The sequence below is a fragment of the Scomber scombrus genome, chromosome 6 (genome assembly GCF_963691925.1).
Source record: "Scomber scombrus chromosome 6, fScoSco1.1, whole genome shotgun sequence".
In the NCBI taxonomy this organism is placed as follows: Eukaryota; Metazoa; Chordata; class Actinopteri; order Scombriformes; family Scombridae; genus Scomber; species Scomber scombrus.
This window is the reverse complement of record NC_084975.1, coordinates 6,868,194-6,886,432: the sequence shown is the minus strand read 5'-3', so window position 1 is coordinate 6,886,432 and position 18,239 is coordinate 6,868,194. Positions and strand designations below refer to the sequence as shown.

Genomic DNA, 18,239 nt, shown 5'->3' with positions numbered 1-18,239 from the left:
GGAATGATTACAGCAAGAAAAACCTGTTTCAATGTTCATTTGGGTTGCTGTCTGTTGTTTTAAGACGCACGTGAACAATGATTAACCTGTCCTTTGACGTTCTTTTCTATTTTTTTCTTATCTTTTTACACTTTTCCCCCTTGTTCTATATTGGTGGTGGTCTTTGCCCCATGGTGCAGAGCTGAATAGTATCTTTTTGACTACTTGTGTGTGTGTCTGTGTGTGTGACTCCAGTTTTATCTTGTCTCATCTTATTTAAGCTTTATTTTTACGTAATTTTATTATAATATATCAGGTGTCGTGGACTGAATGTGGAGTTTTGGTAATCGTAACTAGATTTTTGTATTTTCATTGCACGCACCACATAATCTAAGGCAGCAGTAACACTAAACCTGTGACAGTGTGGGTGGGATAAGTGATCTTTTTGTAAAAGTTTTAAAGAAATTTGAAGGAAATCTAATCAACAGCTGCTCAATTAACAAAAAAAAGTCTCCATTTTCTCTATAATAAACACCCAGTTATGAAATTCTTTCCAGTAAACTTCGATGGAAACTATGATGAAACTCTGAAACTTCAGTGAAGTTTACTTTTCAAATCTTAATATAACCCCCCCCCCTATTCAGAAAGCAGCAGAAGGATGACATTCCCTGGCTAAACTCAAACCAGGGATTTAATGATTACATGGTCAGCATCTTGAACCCCTATAAGCCTCCAGCCATCACCATCACCTTTGTAAAGTTTATCCTTTAACTGTAACATAGCACGAGACATTTCATACAACTCTTTAAAATCCACATTTAAGGGAATATCTACATTGAATGCTGTGTATTAAAAAGTCCAGTAAAGTTCTTGTAAACATGTTGCACCACTGATTACTTAGAGAATAGTGGAATTGTAATATGGATAAGTAATACAACTCTATTACTAATAATGCCACTATAAATAAAGTTCCCAACAACATGCAGGCTGATTTGAATGGTAATTAAAGTGTGTGGAGAGTAATTAAAAATCAATGCCTTTCTTAATGAGACTCCTAATTGGTTAAATGGAGTCTTTAATCTCAAAATAAGCCCATTACCTGGTAAATCACCTCAATACTTTGGTGGTATATATTCTGAAGAGACTCAAAACAGCACATTTTCATTCAGTGTCCCAATTACAACTGTGAAAATCACTAGCAGAGCACAGCAGCTCCTCTTTATTTGTTTTCTCAGTGTTATGTTGCCTTTAAGGACTGTTAGAAATGTTGTAACTATGAAAGCCTCACATGATTAAACCTCCTAAAGTTACTTGTAAGACTAGAGGAAGTCTTCACTGACATGTAGCTGCAGAGATGAGACAGTAAAATGAAGGATTTTACTGATTCATGTAAAACTATTTATGATATTGAACTATGTTTTGCCTGCTGTAGCCTTTCCAGTGTTTCTATTTAACACAGTGACTGAAGAAAGACATGCATTTCCTATATGTAGTGATTCAAAAATAAACTAAAATGAAATAAAACAATGGCAACACAATAAGAAAACCCTATCAGAAGCTACTTGAGTGAATTAAAACTCCAGGCACCACAACCAGTGTGGAAACCGCCATATAATTGAGTTTAACTTTGGTGTTATATTGTCAATCAGCTGATAACTGAGCAAGAAAATGTTTTTTTGTATCAGATTGTGTTTCTTCTCAGCTCATTTACGGTTAAATATGTATCAAGCAATATTAACTTTCATTGAACTCATTGTGCCATTCATCAGGAAATATTTTATTGGTCCGATGCTTTGCAGATGCAGATGCTTCTGTCCAAAGCAAATTGCATACTTTCCCTCATATACACAAACAAGGTGCAATTTGGGGTTCAGTGTCTGGCTGAAGGAGACTTTGACAAGTGGAAGCAGGACGAGTGGGAAATTGAACCTCCAAACCCATGATTAAGGAAAAACCTGCTCTTCCGCCTGAGTAACTCCCACTCCCAGATTTTAATGTCAAGAGACACAAGCGCAGAAAGAAATGACTGTTCAATGTGCAAAGATGGTGAATCTGATTTCTTTTCCAGTGTCATCCACATGAATGATCCAACATATTTAACATTTTCTTCTTACCCATACACAGCTTAAACACTCCTACATATCAGGCACATTCTTTAATGATAATTTACTTTTAGGCCCCTACATTAATATAACACAGTATAGAAGATATTTCAGTTACTGTCAATTTGCAGATGTTAACACCACATTTCTACCAGTTAGCTGCACTATATACTGTATATTCTATGTAGTTATGACTTTGTGTAATCCTGTCCAATCTTATCACTTCTTTTTCATCTTTGATAAAGTTTTGTTCGCACTTCATGCAACAAACTGTGCTTCGAAACTAAAACAAGTAAAATATATGAACATAAATGTAATTTTTTTGGGTAATTTCTGACATTTCAGAGACCACTGGCGGAAGTACTCAGAGTCTTAACTTAAAATACATATATCTATATCACACCAAATGCCAAAGGTCCTGCATTCAAAATTTAAATAAATAAATAAAATTACAAAAGTATTATAAGAAAAACATGAAAAATAAACCTACTTGTTATATAGCATGACCAATATCAGTGTTATATTATTATAATTTATACTATTGCACCATTATTTCTGATTGTTACATGATATATTGTATTTTGATGCTGTAACTGGTGAATATGGAGCTTATTTGAGCAACTTTTTTAATATAAAGTTGTGTGGTTTAATATATCAATGCATCATACTTTACAAAACGATATCATGTTTTGTGGGTTAATAATGAAATTGCAAACTAATTCCCATCAAACAAATTGTAGTTCAGTAAAAAGTACAATATTTACAACATCTTAAAAGATCTTTTTCACCTTGCCCATCACCTGTTTGAACTGTTTTCCTCCAGGAAACGCTACAGGTCCATCACAACACACACACACACCACATGATTTATGAACACTTTTTATCCCAAAACCATTACCATAATGAACTCTGAAATGAAAGCAAACCCCTGGAACAAATCACAACTTAATGTGCAATAATTTATTTATTCATTTATTTATTATGTACAATAATATCTATGAGCACTTTTTTTAACATCACATTTTAACTGCATACACTGGCAATGAATACGTGTATGGTTTGTTTTGCAGTGCAGATGAGAGTATGAGTGAATGAATGGATGCATTTATTAATTTTTTATCTATCTCTATTTATTTATTTTTTGCACCTGAATTTCGTTGTGTTTTGTACAATGGCAATAAAGAATCTAATCTGATATTCCCTTTTAAAATGTACGTAGCATTTATGCTACGTACAAGCACGTCATATAATGCTTAGATATAGTATTTGGTTACTTCCACCAGTGGAGGAGAAATTTACTCCAGCTCATAGTCTTGAGTTGTCAATTCATCCACCGACACTCGGATGTACGTGCTTCAGCGGAGTCCCTGAAGGCGGCGCCGGCCCTGCCAGTGATCGCTGAGCTCCCGGGAGACTCCACCGACAGGGAATGAGATGAAATAGGACTTGAGACCGGATCATGGCGGCGCCTGTCGGGCGGGACACCTTACCTGAGCAGTGGTCTTACGGCGTGTGCAGGGACGGCAGGGTCTTCTTCATCAAGTGAGTGGAGATAATACGCGCTTTTACGCAGCGTCTCTCTCGGTTTAACGGGAGTGAGCGGTGGTCTGCTGCTGCTGCTGTTCCGTTTCCTTCCTTCCCTTTCCCCGGTGGTGTAACAGGTGTTTTTCCTCCTCTCTCTCCCTCTCTCTTTCTCTCTTTCTCCCCTCTTCCTCTCTCTCTATATCTCTCTGCCTGTGTCTGTGCTGCAGCGATGAAGCACGGATCACCACCTGGCTCCATCCCCGCTCCGGTGAACCGGTAAACTCCGGACACATGATCCGCTCAGGTAGGCGGCTAAAGCAGTTTCACCTGTGTTCATGGTGCCCTCATGTTTACTTTATTGTGTGTGTGTGTGTGTATGTGTGTGTGTGCGCATATGTGTGTGTGTATATGTGTGTATGTGTGGGGCCAACTTCAGTGCGCATTTTGGGCCCAACCCCGAGCAGAGAAAACTTTCAGGTGTCCCCAACAAGTGTGTGTCGTTTGGTTTAATTTCAGACCTGCCACAGGGATGGGAGGAAGGTTTTACCAACGAAGGGGCCAGCTACTTCATAGAGTAAGTGTTTTATATATCATACTACTGCTGTTTCTGTCTCCGTTATTGCCACACACAGTCACCTGCGCTGTACTTGAAGTCACTTCAAGTCGTGGCAGCTTAATATGGCTCCTGTCTAATTCCACTAGCAGGACTAATTAGCGCAGGGACAGTGTGGATTTAAATGAGTGTGTGTGTGTGTGTGTGTGTGTGTGTGTGTGTGTGTGTGTGTGTGTGTGTGTGTGTGTGTGTGTGTGTGTGTGTGTGTGTGTGTGTGTGTGTGTGTGTGTGTGTGTGTGTGTGACTGGGACTAACCTGCTGACCCTCTAATGACCCCAGTGCTTTCATTTATTGCAGGTGAACGTGTGTTTCTTATAGTTACAGTATTTTCTGGCATTGGTACAAGTTGTTTGGATGTTTATATTTATGTCATAGCTTCTATCAACAATCAAATGCAGTGAATTTTTATTATGTGATAGCCAACACATTTGCCTTGACTTGCTTTGTACTTTATCTGGTTATTTCCTTCTTATCCAAGAATGCCTTTGAAAAACGTTTTGCATTCAGTCATAGCTGTGCATATAAACAGGGTTGGGAAGGTTACAAACAGGGTTGAGAAGGTTACTTTGGGAATGTAATAGGTTACAGATTACTAGTTACCCTATGTAAAATTTCATAAGTAATGTAATTTCAATTAGTTAATCAAAGTAATGTAACTTATTACATTTGATTACTTTCTACTTTTCTAACCAATGTTTTCAGCTGTTAGGGTAAATGTTCCCATTAAGCACCAAAAGCTAAGTTCAGGTGTTTTTCATGGATACTGACATGATTTATAAGGGAGATCATTTCTTATAAAGCAAGATTTATCTCTTATTTAACATGTATTCATTGGTTCATGTAAATTTGGGAATATAAAATAAAGTTATTTTATTATAGTAGTCAAAAGACTGGCATGTGCCTAATTGGTACTGTGGCACCATTTAGGCCCATGTGTGCTCCAAATAAGGTCCACATCATGATTTATTTACCAAATATAAAAAAATTGATTTCAAAGAATTAAAAACAGTAATATATGTATTCAGTAATATGTTAAATATTTAAAAAATGAAGAAAAAACACTGCTCTTAAGCAAAATCTTAAAGGTCTGACTTCAGATGTAACCTCCTTTTGTAACAGTCAACATTTTTATAAGTAACTGTAACAGATTACAGTTACATTTATTTTGTATATTTAATTATGTAATGACTTTACATGTAACTAGTTACTCCCCAACACTGCTTACACTCACCAGCCACTTCATTAGGTACACCTGTGTAATCCAATACAACAGCTCTGCCATAAATTCTACTTTTACGAAGCTTACACATTTTTAGTTTTTGTAGACATTGTCGGAAAGGTGATAATTCTCCTTTATTTTTATTATTGAAGTTGTAGTGGGTGGCTTCGGTGTACTGGAGTGCATTAGTCACCACGGCCGCAATAATAAACATAAAGTAGAATTATCACCTTTCTGACAATGTCAACAAAAACTGAAAATGTGTAAGCTTCGTAAAAGTAGAATTTATGGCGGAGCTGTTTTATTGGATTACATTACATTGCACAGGGTGTTCCTAATAAAGTGGCCGGTAAGCGTACACTCAATATTTACACTCACTGAGCTCTTTATCAGGAACACCTTTGTAGTTTCTAACCTTCCTGAGAAGCATCAATAAAGTATTTTATCTAATCTATTTTTGTAATTTTTGGGTATTTACAGTTAATCCTCATGACATTTTATAAAGAGGGTCGTGCAGTTTGATACATAATGTAAGAAACCACTTTAAAAAGTGTTAACTTGGTTTTGTTGGTATTTTTTCTGCAGACCATTCTCAGACAGAGGATAGTATAAAATAACGCTTTAAATGGAAAACCAGTGAGTGCCATCTAATGCAATTTAATACAACAGCTATGCCATAAATTTTACTTTTTTCGAGTGTTTTTATAATTGAATGTGCTCCTAGTATTTTACCATCCCCATGTATGTTAATGGAATGGACAAAATATTAGGAAGACTTTTCAGTATAATTCAAAATATATTGGATTATATTATATTGCACAGGTGTTCCTAATGAAGTTCATAATATGCATTATATATTATATGTGATGGCCTTAAAGATTTTCATCGACCCCGCCAGGGATATATTGTTTTAATCGTCCCTTTAATTCATGTATCCTGTCGTTTTGTTGGCCCCAAAATGGTAAAAAAATTGTTATCCATCTTTGACACATTAATCATGTGTACCTTTTTAATTATAGACTGTAAACTACACCGCAGGTCTTGTAATTCCCAGAAAATAGTAAAATACAGATGACGTACGAGCTCTGGTACTGTGGGAACTCCCCTGTAGTAGTCCATGTAGCTAAAAAATAATATGCCTCAAGGTGTGTTCAGACTGAAAGATGAGCAGAACTTTCATCTCACGTCATTCACACAGGTTTAACCACAAGACTGTTTGTGCAAGTCTGTGTTTATTCACCCAAAAGAGTGAATAGTCAGTGTATTAACTGTACAGCTAGAAACTGAGGCACAGCCAAAGTGTAGGGGAGTGTCTGTCAGCCTCTGACTGAACTCAGAGCTCACAGGGAACTCAATTTCCCTTCAGTCTCTCTTCTTTTTCCTCTTTTGTCTGTAAACTTATGAAATGCACTCATAGAGTCCTGGAATAAGTGCAAAACATTTCAGGCTGAAACTTTTCCAACTTGTTTGGACTCATTTTCCCATTAGTGTATGTCATCTGGGTGAATTTGGGTTTGTTTGCGTCTTTGCATTGACTTTGTATGGATTTCTGCATCCTCTAAAATTCCCTCCACGTTCTGACTTAACACAGTAATACAACAGCCCTGCAATAAATCCATGGAGGTTATAATGTTCGATTTTCCTGGCACTGTCTTAGACAGGTGTTCATTCATTTCTATAGTAATTTGGGAGGCTGTAGTTTGTCCTGCTGTTGAGTTGTACTGAGTAATACTGCAACACGGTTCTAGTGTTTGGCTCAATCTAAAGCTAAATGTGCTGCGTCTTTTTAAATTAATGTATCATTATGGATCCATTTGCATGATTAAGTGATGTGAAAATCTAAATCCAATCCTCACTGTGCTATGAGAGCCTTTGATACTTTTAAGATATGATGATTGGAGATGTTGGATGGTGTTACAGGATATCTTCGCTTTAACAAGTAATTAGGTGAAACAACTTAAAATCTTCAAATAAATATGCTAAATGTACTCGATCTTTGCTGTAATTGAAGTAGCAGAGCTGACTTGATGTTTTGTGGCTGCTCTGGTCTGTTGAGGCTGTTAGTGCTGCAGTTCATCTCTCTGCCGTTTTCATGTGAAAGCAAAATGCTGAGTAAACAAAGCTCTTGCTCTTTGACCTTGATGTTTTGCATCAGTGAAGAAGATGAATAATCGTCTCCATTGTTGTCAGCAATGTCATGCCTTTGCTCAGTCTGAGTTATTGTCTGCAGAACACAGAGGAAAGAAGCACCAAATAACAGCACACAGAGGTGAAGACACGCGTCATGTGACTCGGACGCGAGTCACAAGACTTGGACTTTAAACTCAATCCAAAGAGTTTGACTTTTTAACACCAATGACTTGTGCTTGGAATGACATAACATCCTTCCTAATTCCAAATATGAAAACATTATCTTCTTAAAAATGCAACAAATCAGCACTTCATTTTTGTTTGTATAATTCGAATCAGTCCAACATTAGTTGGAGCAGGACGGATCTGTGACTCTGGTGGTGCAGGCCAAGAGACAGACAGATAACACACTTGCTTTGTATATGAAACACAAAGTCGAAGACTCAAACCTGCAGTGCAACACTTTAGTCTCCTCCCCCTGCTGGCAGGGAGAGTAATTACAAAAAAAGCAAATTTCCAAATGAGTGTAATTTGATTAAACTGACCACATATTGGGGAAACTAAATAGATACTTTTTCACCTGAAGAATGTGAAAACTGAATTAAGTGACATATTAACAGTCTGTCATGGCTGGCTCAAAACAATGGCAAATAATGCGAGGCGACACAAGAAGTTAATTGATTTAACCCAAAACCAAATGTCCAAAATGCTATGAGGTGTAGCAGTCAGTAAATCAGTGGTGTTAGTGTGTCCAGGATTGGCACTTGACCAATACTGGATTTTAGAGGTGGATACCGATACTGATATTAGGAAGCAAAATAATTCCAATATATGTACAGAATATATCCATAAACACACAATTTTTTAGCAATGATCCCTTAAATGTGGTTATGAGACACTTGTGTCAAAGATATGTAATGGAGACTGTGATATTTTACAGTTTAACAATAAACTTGTGTAAAATGACATCAGTGCACTGAAACAGTAAACTTCACTGGGAATTAAATTAAATTAAACCCCACACTGAACAAAAAAACATGCATATATTAAACTTAAAAGTATACAAAAAAATGCTGCTTATATAACTTTAATAAATAAATAAATATCGGCACATATCAGACCACATATCCGCTGAGACTGATAAATGTGTGACAGGTCAATATCGGCCAATGATATCAGTTGAACGGTATATCGGTCGGGCTCTAGTGTGTATGCATGATTGTCGAAATAGAGAGTGATGTGTTTTAAGGTGGAAACAAAAGCAAAAAGTGAAAAAAACAAGAATTATGTAGTGAAAATTACAACAGTTTTTAGTCATGCATACCCATTGTGCTTTGCAAAGATACCCGAGGAACCAAGCCCCCATCTGGAACATGATGTAATTTCCTGGCAAATCTAAGGGGGTAACCAATCATTGCTGGTTGACACAAACAGGCATCATTACTGGTGCACCAGTGCGCGAATGTCATACCAGACACCAAACTCTGTACACTGTGAAAAAATACAGAGACATTTATCTGGCAGTGATTGTGTAAACTTGTTTGGCAAGAGCTTGAATGCAACAGATGTTCATTTACGTAAAAGTTCTGCAATCCAGCTTTAACACAGGGGAATATATTTTATCTACAACATCACATTTTGGACTCAGCAATGCTTCGACATATCCAGTTGGCATACATGTTTTTTTTTTAAAAATCTGCATGTGTGGGTTTGTTTTTAAGACTCTTTGGCGTGTAATTCATTTCTCTGTTTGTGGAATATTCATATTCAGACACCATTTATCCTAAAGCCTGTGTAGGATTGTAAAAAGAAGTTGACGGCATCTATTAAGTTTTTTGACTCAGTTGGTCATTAATCAGCTGTTATGAGGTGCTGTAATGTCCTTTAAACACCCTCAGTGAGATTTAGTGCTTTATGAATTCTCTGTGTGGAGACATCGAGAGATTAACTCGTCATTGCAGATAACAGAGTTCAAGGGTCGTTTTGTTTTGCTGGTGATGGTATTTGCTTTCCTATAAACTAGGAAACTATTATTTTTGTTTTTTTGGGTCTAAGCAGTTTCAGATTTTAAGGGGATGTTGTTTATTTTCACACTTATTGCGAAATATCTTGTTAGACATTGTTATTTAAAATTCGTGTGAATGAGACCTGCTGTTGAGTTTTGTGATGTGTAACTCAGACTGTGTGTGTGTGTGTGTGTGTTTTCTTTGGCACATGAATATAAACCACTCTGGCAATTACTGCCTTTGTTGAATTTCTGATTAAATATTTCCTTTTTAAATTAAACCTTTCTTTTATGTCACATTTACACTTTTTTAAAAACATGTAACTCAAACATGCTGAGGCGTCCAATTGGCTTTCAAGCTGTTAGCAGGCAGTTATTGGTGTGTCTGCTTGTTTGGCTTGAAAGCATCTTGTCAATTCTCTAAAACATAATGAAGACTTCAAGGCAAACAACCATCAATAGAAGGTAAAAATGAATTTTCCCCCCAAAAATGTTTTCATTTTCAGCCATGCTTTAAAGATACTGAAGGTTCCCCGTAGAGTCCATCTGTTAGTTTCCACTTTGATTTCGAGCAATGTTGATTTATTCTCAACTTCAATATAAAAGATGAACTTTGTGAAGTCCATACCATTTAAGGTTTCATCAATTAAACAATACCTGCTTCCATCACCTGGTTTGTAGCCAGATCAGAGCGAAGCAAATTTAGGGTGTTGAATCAGACTCTGGCTTGGTTTTCTGCCTTGGTGAGATTGATTTGGACAGATGTGAACACGGCAATCAACAATCACATCGACCTCGGTAGGATTGCCCCGTTTAGATCTGCCTCAAATTAAATCTTGACGGTTACCTTGTGGCAAGTATGTGATCCGACCTCGATCTGACTCAACTACAAGGCGTACTCTGCACAGCTCCCATATCCAGGTGAGGCTTTGCATACGCTGAAATCATTAGTGGCCAGCAGCTATCAGAAAGGGAATCGAGGTCTGACCTTAAGTAACACAATAAAGTTTGTTATATTTTAGATATTTTGCAGACAGGAGCTTCTGTCTTTATGTTCCTGCTGCAGCCCCAGACACTGACCGAGCTCTCATGTGGCTTGTATTGATGCATTTCAGTTCTCTTGTTTTTTTTCTCTCTGTGAAAAGAAACCAAACCAAGGGCAAAAACACACCAAGTTTACAGACTCGTCCACTGATTTAGACCACAGAAAACGAACTGTAGGTTTGAAAACGCCTCCAGACTCTTCTGGGAGTCAGTGACGGATGTCTGATTGTGTTTACTGTAACTGTGTGCAGGAAAATCATCAAGTTCAGTTTTAAAATGCACCATTGAACAGGGAGCTGCTTCCTGTAGAAAATACAGTATTGTACAACATAGCAGTGAATATGAGTTGGTTCAAGGTTCTCCAATGTGTGGATTTCCTGCTTTTCTTTGCTTAACATCACTTTAAATTTAATATGTTTTGGATTAGAAATGTTAAAAATGCAGTTTAAAGACGTGACCATGGGATATGAAAACTTCCGATGGACATTTCTTTTGGACCGTTTTCCATTTTGTACACTAGACTTTTGCACGAAATTTCCTCTTCTTTTGAGAATTGATTCATTGGGGAAAAAAACTTATAACGATATGCTCATATTTAACATTTTTAAGATGTAACTCCCAAAAGATAGTTCAACTCTTTTTTAAAAAATCAGCATAAAAACATGTAAATAAACCAAGACTGTGAAGATGGACATTACAGTCTTGTTACATACCAAATAAAATGGTGCGTAGGCTTCAGTTACATCATGACTTAAATAATAGCTTGATATAAAAGCATCAGGTGATTCATGGATTTGTTTATGTCCACCAACTTGAGGTGTAAAAGGAAAACCTTGCTCCATAGAAGAGGGACAAACACTCCTCGTCTTCTGCTCAAGTGGGGCCTTTGATCTGTCTTCTTCTCCAAACTTTTAATTGGCTTATGAATGGTATTTCTTGAGCAGAAATAACAAGGTGAAGCAATAACAACCTTGGAATCCAATATCCTATTCACGTTGAAGGAGGACTATTTATCTAGAGGCCATGTTTATATAACAGCCCCCCAGGGCTCCACCACTGTCTGTTCTGGAGCCTCTTCTATCCAAAAAATGTTTTTCATGTTTTTATTACTCACAAAAAAAGAACAACACTGCTCCTTATGTGTCTCGGTGTGCTGTTCATTGTTTTTCATTGTCTTTGGACGCTCGCAGAGTTTTTGGGGAACAGAATAAGCCCAGTTTTATTCCTCAGACAGGACAGCGTCTGTTGATGATGCTACATTTCACTGTGGATTTGAGTTGTTAACTTCCTTTGTTGCTTTTTATCTGTTTTATACCTTTTTTAGGGAAAGATCCTCTGTGGTTTAATATCAAAACAAACCCAGCAGATCCAAGTCAGAGGCCCTAAGAAACATTTATTCATCTCTTACGTAAGATGAATAACTTTTTGTTACTTGTTGGAACAAATCTTAAACTCCTTGTAAGAGCTGCCACTTATATAATTGCTTCCACTTTTGAAGCAATTATTACCTTTCACACTTTATCAAAAGATTAAGTGTAATCATTTGTCTCCAGTAAGTGAGATCCTGCCAGGTATGAATGGGGCCTTTGATGCTAACAACTCAGAGCTGATACAGTTCAGTTGTTCAATGTTGTCTTGTATTGTGCTCAATTTAGTTACCAGATAATGGTCTACATGTTTTTCTTGAAGATGTTCCACTATAATACGCTGCGGGACATGTCAACAGTCAAAAACCCAAAGATATGAAGTCTACAATAAAAGCAGAAAATCTTCATATTTAAAAAGTTGGATCTAGTAAATGTTTGACACTTTTTCTTTGACTTAAATGATTAATTGATCATAATTGTGGGTTTTCTGCTCTATGTGAAAAGCTCCTTGACATAACTTTTGTGGTGATTTGGTTCTGTATAAATGAAATTCCATTGAAAAGTAACTGAACCTGAAATTATGACTCTCTAACTGACCTTATGTTGGTCATATTGATATGTTTGATGAATTCATTCTTCATACAGACAGTCACAATATGTCTGCAGCAAGGGGTGGGGGTGCAGATGAGAAGATGGGGAAAAAAAGAAAAAAATTCTCTTGTCAGTCATATGGCAACACTTTGACTTCATTCAATACAACACAGGACACGAAATAAAGTCAGAAAGCAGCAGCGAGTGGGGAGTGAGAGAAAAAAAGATGTGGTGAGGCTGCGCTCAAGACAGGCAGGCAGGCACGGTTGCTGTAAATGTAACCTGTTTACCAAGAGCTGAGTACAGCTGAGTACAGTATGTTGATGGGGTTTACCTTGAAGTTATCTTTAACTCAGCCCTGGACCTGTAAAGCAGTGCTGTGCCTCCTGAGCACATGCTGGAAGCTGAGGCAGCTTGTTTCAGATGCAGCAGTCTGTTACTCAACCATCTGTTAAAATTAGATTTATAAGACGAATCATGGAATTTACCTTTTTAATTTTCTGTCAAATACCTAAAAGTGTTCCTAAATTATGGATATTCAGAAGTTTTCTGTTTATTTTTGGTACAAATAACTAATAATAGGTCCACTGTGAGGACATGAACTGTTGAGCACGGCTGTATTTAATAAGATAACACTTGATTAATCATTACCAAGGTATAAGCAACGATCAATCATGATATCGATGTTAGCTGTTATCACACCAGCCTTGGTTTCACTACTTCTAGATGCTCGGAAAGGTGAAAAAAAGCCTCTGAGGTACAGTTGTATCAGTATATAGTTTGTTGCGTGTCTAATGAGCTAAATGATCACAATCTGTCCCTCAGTGTGCCAGGTGAAAAACCACTTATGAATCACAGCACCAAAATTGTGTTATTTAGTTTAAACACAATCAGCTTCAGTAATTCACCTCAGCGTGTGTTGACGAGCTCATTGGAGACGTTACAGCAGCATCAGCAGTAAGATTGTTTGTCAGCCTCTGGCTATTTACATGGTACTTTGTTCCAGTCTGTCCCTAACGTTCATTCTCAGTTCTTCCTTGCCTGGGCTTGTTTTTAATAATCCCCCCTTATGTCCTCCCTCCGGACAAGTGGGACGAAAGTATGAGTTTGGTTTGTTTGACGACTTCCTCCACCGCAGGCTGAGCTCACTCTCACATACCTCTCTTCAGGAGTTTTACTGTGTGCGTAAGACTTTTTGTTTGTTTAAAAATGTTCAAACTTTTGCACTATTTGTGACTCCTGTTCGTGTTTGCTCACGCTCATACCTGCATATATGCACACAGTCGTAATGTGTGATCCCCCCCTGACACCCCATCGAGAGGCCTGCAGATTGGTCTTCCTCCTCCTTATCCTGCAGCCACTCCCAGCAGGGGGGCTTCTAGTACAGGGAGGTGGGGAGCAGAGCCGATCAGATCCAAGGAGGGATAAACCTCCTGCAGGATCGTCTGCATGACTGGCTTCACTGAAGGGGATTGAAGGAAGGCAGGAGGGAGAAACAAAGACACACACACACACATACACACACACACACACACACACACACACACACACACACACACACACACACACACACACACACACACACACACACACACACACACACACGCACGCACACAAAAAGTGAGAGAGCCAGCCAGAGAGCAAGAGATGCCTGTTGGTAGTAGGAGACAGCTGGTCCAGTCCCAACAGCCCTCAGCTCTGTCCTTTGTCATTATCCTGTGAGTGTGTGTGTGTGAGAAACATACACAAGTGCCCCGTTTAATCAGTCTGTAAGCACTTTCTTACTGGAAGCACATTTGACTTCAGTGTAGTGCTAAAATGATTAGTCAATTGATTAGCCAATTAACAGAAAATTAACCACCAACTATTTTTTTCAGGCATTTACTGAGCTGTAACATTTCGTGGCTCCCTGAGGTTTTGCTGCTTTTCTCAGTTTTATATCAGATAAACAGCCTATTTTATATCAAGACGTCACATTGTGTTCTGGGAAATTAGCATTAGCGTTTGTCACTTTTTCTGACATTTTAACTCATTAAATGATTAATCAATTAAATCAAAAATAATCAACAGAAATATTCTAATTAGTTGCACAAACTTACTTCTGGATTCCTCTGACGTGTCAAAGCAAGTAGTAAAGTCTGGGTTATATACAGTACATGAAAAAACAAACATTCAAGTACGGCACAATATTATGAGCTGCAGTACATTCAGTGACTGAAACACACAAGTGCAAACTGTCAGACTCTCAACAGATGTGAACCCTTACCCCTTACATCTGTGGGACTCTCTGCTACATGGCAAAAGCTGATATTCACTAAAACATGACAGGGACCTGATGTAATGATGCCAGCCAAACACTTTTAAAAGGTGTGCATTTTAACAACATGGCTAGATATATTTGAACATATTCATAATATTCTAGATGATCTGCATACTGGATTTTCCCCAGAGCTTTCGATTACATCTCACGGTCTAACTTCAGATCAAGGAGGCCATTTATATCCAATTGGAGACCATGTTTGATTAGAAACAGAGTTTACTTAGCTGAAGCACCTTGAATTAAGATTAATTTGGGTTAAACTGCCGTTTCCAGGGTCAAAAATGAACTTTCAAACTCTGAACTATCATACCATCACATATTAGGATAAACTCTGTATTATTTATAGCAGCAATTACAAATACAAAACTTTTTGTTTGCTCCACTTGACTTCAGTGTCTTATATAATAATGATTTTGCTTTCTTGCTGCAGATGTAATCTACTGTATGTGTAAGAATAATATCCCAAATCCCAAATATTTATAAGAAGAATCTCGTTTAATCTGTGAATTATAGAGTGTAAGTGGTGGAGGGTCAGATGCCACTGGAAGATCAAAAGTTAAAGCTCCCTTATGAGTAGTTTCAGCCAAAGACATTTTTCACTCTAATCATGCAGTGAGAGAGGAAAACTACTATTTCTGGCTCTCTCAACTATCATTCTAGCCACTGTTCTGTTTGTGCATTTTATTGCTTTTGTATTTTATTAAAAGTTACCTCACTGAAATATAAAATCTCTGTTTAGCAGGAGTATCCCAGCCAAGTTAAAACATCAAACATAGAACAGAGAGGTTACAAAACATACAGGACGAACTTATGAACTATATAAACTATGAGGTGGAATAATCAAGATCAAATTCATGATGTAAGACTTATAAAATAAGTGCAATAAATGTACGATAGCAAGGAATAAAAACACATGCAGTAGATAAAAAAATAAGAAGATGATGATTAACATAAAATGGATACATCAAATATTAAAACATTAATCATAATACGTCCTAATATCTAATCAGTTCCACATTTCGAAAAGCAAGACATCAAGATCGACTTGCCTCTAATTCTTAATAAAAATGTAAAGATAGCACTCTTAAAACTTAATTACGACAGAATGGCGCTGACACTGAGTGACACAGGAGTTTGAAGTTTTACAAAGGTGATGCTCTTGGCAGAAACCTGGAATTGGTTGAGCAGTGATTTGAAGACTGCATGATTGGCAGCGTAAGCACAATGATACTATCACGAAGCCGTGACAAAGAGGCTTATCTCAAAGCAGCTTACAATAATGTCAGGAGTATGGCCATGCAAGACTTAAACCCTTTAAGGCTCTGTGTTATACTGACTGCAGATACCATCAAGACAGTTGGAGCACCTTTTGTCCTGTAATGTCTTTTTTCTGTGTTATGAATGACTTTATTAAAAGGTTTGCTGAACAGGTATGCTTTTTGTCAGCAATGCGTGGGTTCACATTTTTCCCTGTGACACACATTCAGGCTGCCCAATGTGATGACAGGAGTGGTTTAAAAGATAAAAGAGCATTTCCATTATTTCTTTTAAAGAAATACAGTAACTGATATTCTTTCTCTGTGCACATTAAAGGACATTCATACTCAAAAGGCAGAGTCGATGATTCAACATTTAACCCAGACTTTACCTGGTCCACTTTTGAGTCACACATCGCTGTCACATAAACTCGCTCTTCATTCAGCTGCTAACTACTAGTTACCGTAGTTAGCAAGGTTGTTGTGTAGCAGCTTTGGTTGATATAGTAAAATAGCTTGTTTAAAACTAGCAAAGTACACCTTCATTTTGCCTGAGAAGTTGGGAGACCGTTGTGTTTTGTTTGCAATGAAACATTGATCTTAATGAAGAGTGGGAACACAAGACGCAGCTATAACACCAAACATACCTGATTTTAGAGCCACAAAACTGGACGAGTTGAAGTCGATTTGAGTCCTGATTAATGGTGCTAATGATTATTTTAATTATTGATTAATCTGATGATTATTTTCTCAATTAATCGATGCATCGTTTTGCCTTCATAAAGTGAAAAGTTATACCTTGGAGCGGAAGGTGATGGCTATGAATTTCTTGACTTGTACAACATTTAGAGAGATTCAGTTTATTATCATGTGTGACACAAACATAACTTTGTGTCACACACTTGAGAAGCTGCAACCTGAAAATGTTTGTCAATTTTCCTTAAAAAATGACACAAACAATTCAATAATACACACAACAAGTAATCAGTTAATTGACTCATCGTTGCAGCTCTAGTCGTGCTATCAAGACTCTGGCAGGATAATTGTAAAAATGAATTTTCAACAGTGAGGAACTCACAAATGAACACTTCAGTGTCTCCACCTGCTCCAGGTTAATGACTTGGCTACACAACAAAGGTGCTACGTCTCCCATTAATACAGAGATGTTGTTCTTATACAGAGTGCCACCTTTAATAGACCTTTTATACATTGGAAATTTATGAAGTAGACCCTTGTATTTGTATTTGAGGACCCCTGCTTAAGGCTAACCTTCAATCACTACATCAAAAACCCTGCAAGCAATTCATATTATGAAAAGAAAGGATCACTGATGAGTCACAGCAGAATATATTCCTGTGTCCCTGGAAAGATCCTGTATAACTGATGTATAACTAGGCAGCATATAAAGAGCTGAGCCGCATTTAGTGTCTCAGACGGTGGGGAGAGCAGCGAGTGACGTCCGATTCCTCCACAGGCTGATTCAGGCAGGAAAACATTCTGCTGTCTGAGACACTAAACGCAGCTCAGCTCGGCCGGACAGCCGCTGGACAGCTTTGACTTTCTGTGACGGTGTTTACATACGTGCAACTTCAACTTTATTTGTATAGCACCTTAAACACAACAGGGTTGATCCAAAGTGCTTCATACAAAGGAAGAACACACACAAAATAGAAAACACAATGAAAGAGAAATCAGAAAAAAAAAATACATAGTGACAGTTAGACACAGTTAAAAGCTAGGGAGTAAAATAAGTTTTAAGGTTTCTCTTGAATATTACAATGGAGGGAGGGAAACGAATGGTTGGGAGGAAGAGAGTTCCACAGTTTGGGGGCAGCAATGGAGGAGGCCCTGTCCCCAAAGACAATTCAGTCACTGTGATTGTGAAACAACCTAAAATTGAAACATACCTTTTGTATCTTCAGTTATCAGAGCATACAATTCCTAAAACCCAATCATTGTTCCCTCCAACGACCCTGGTAGCTACTAGCTACATTTATGTAATGTTCTTGACATGTTAACATTTTTTACCTCCATTTCTCTTTGAAAATATAGACAGCCCAATCTGTGCTCTTTGTAACACCAGGAAACA

At 37.6% G+C, this 18,239-nt stretch overlaps 1 protein-coding gene across 1 annotated transcript in view; it reads left to right on the top strand.

Moving 5' to 3' along the window:
• The first annotated feature begins 3,358 nt into the window (after positions 1 to 3,358).
• The window catches only part of plekha7a (pleckstrin homology domain containing, family A member 7a), a 140,571-nt gene continuing 125,690 nt past the window's right edge, over positions 3,359 to 18,239 (top strand). The window contains exons 1-3 of the mRNA XM_062421617.1: positions 3,359 to 3,623; positions 3,833 to 3,909; positions 4,122 to 4,179. Coding sequence (XP_062277601.1) covers positions 3,541 to 3,623; positions 3,833 to 3,909; positions 4,122 to 4,179 — 218 coding nt within the window. The 5' untranslated portion in view covers positions 3,359 to 3,540. The remainder of the gene's footprint in view (positions 3,624 to 3,832; positions 3,910 to 4,121; positions 4,180 to 18,239) is intronic.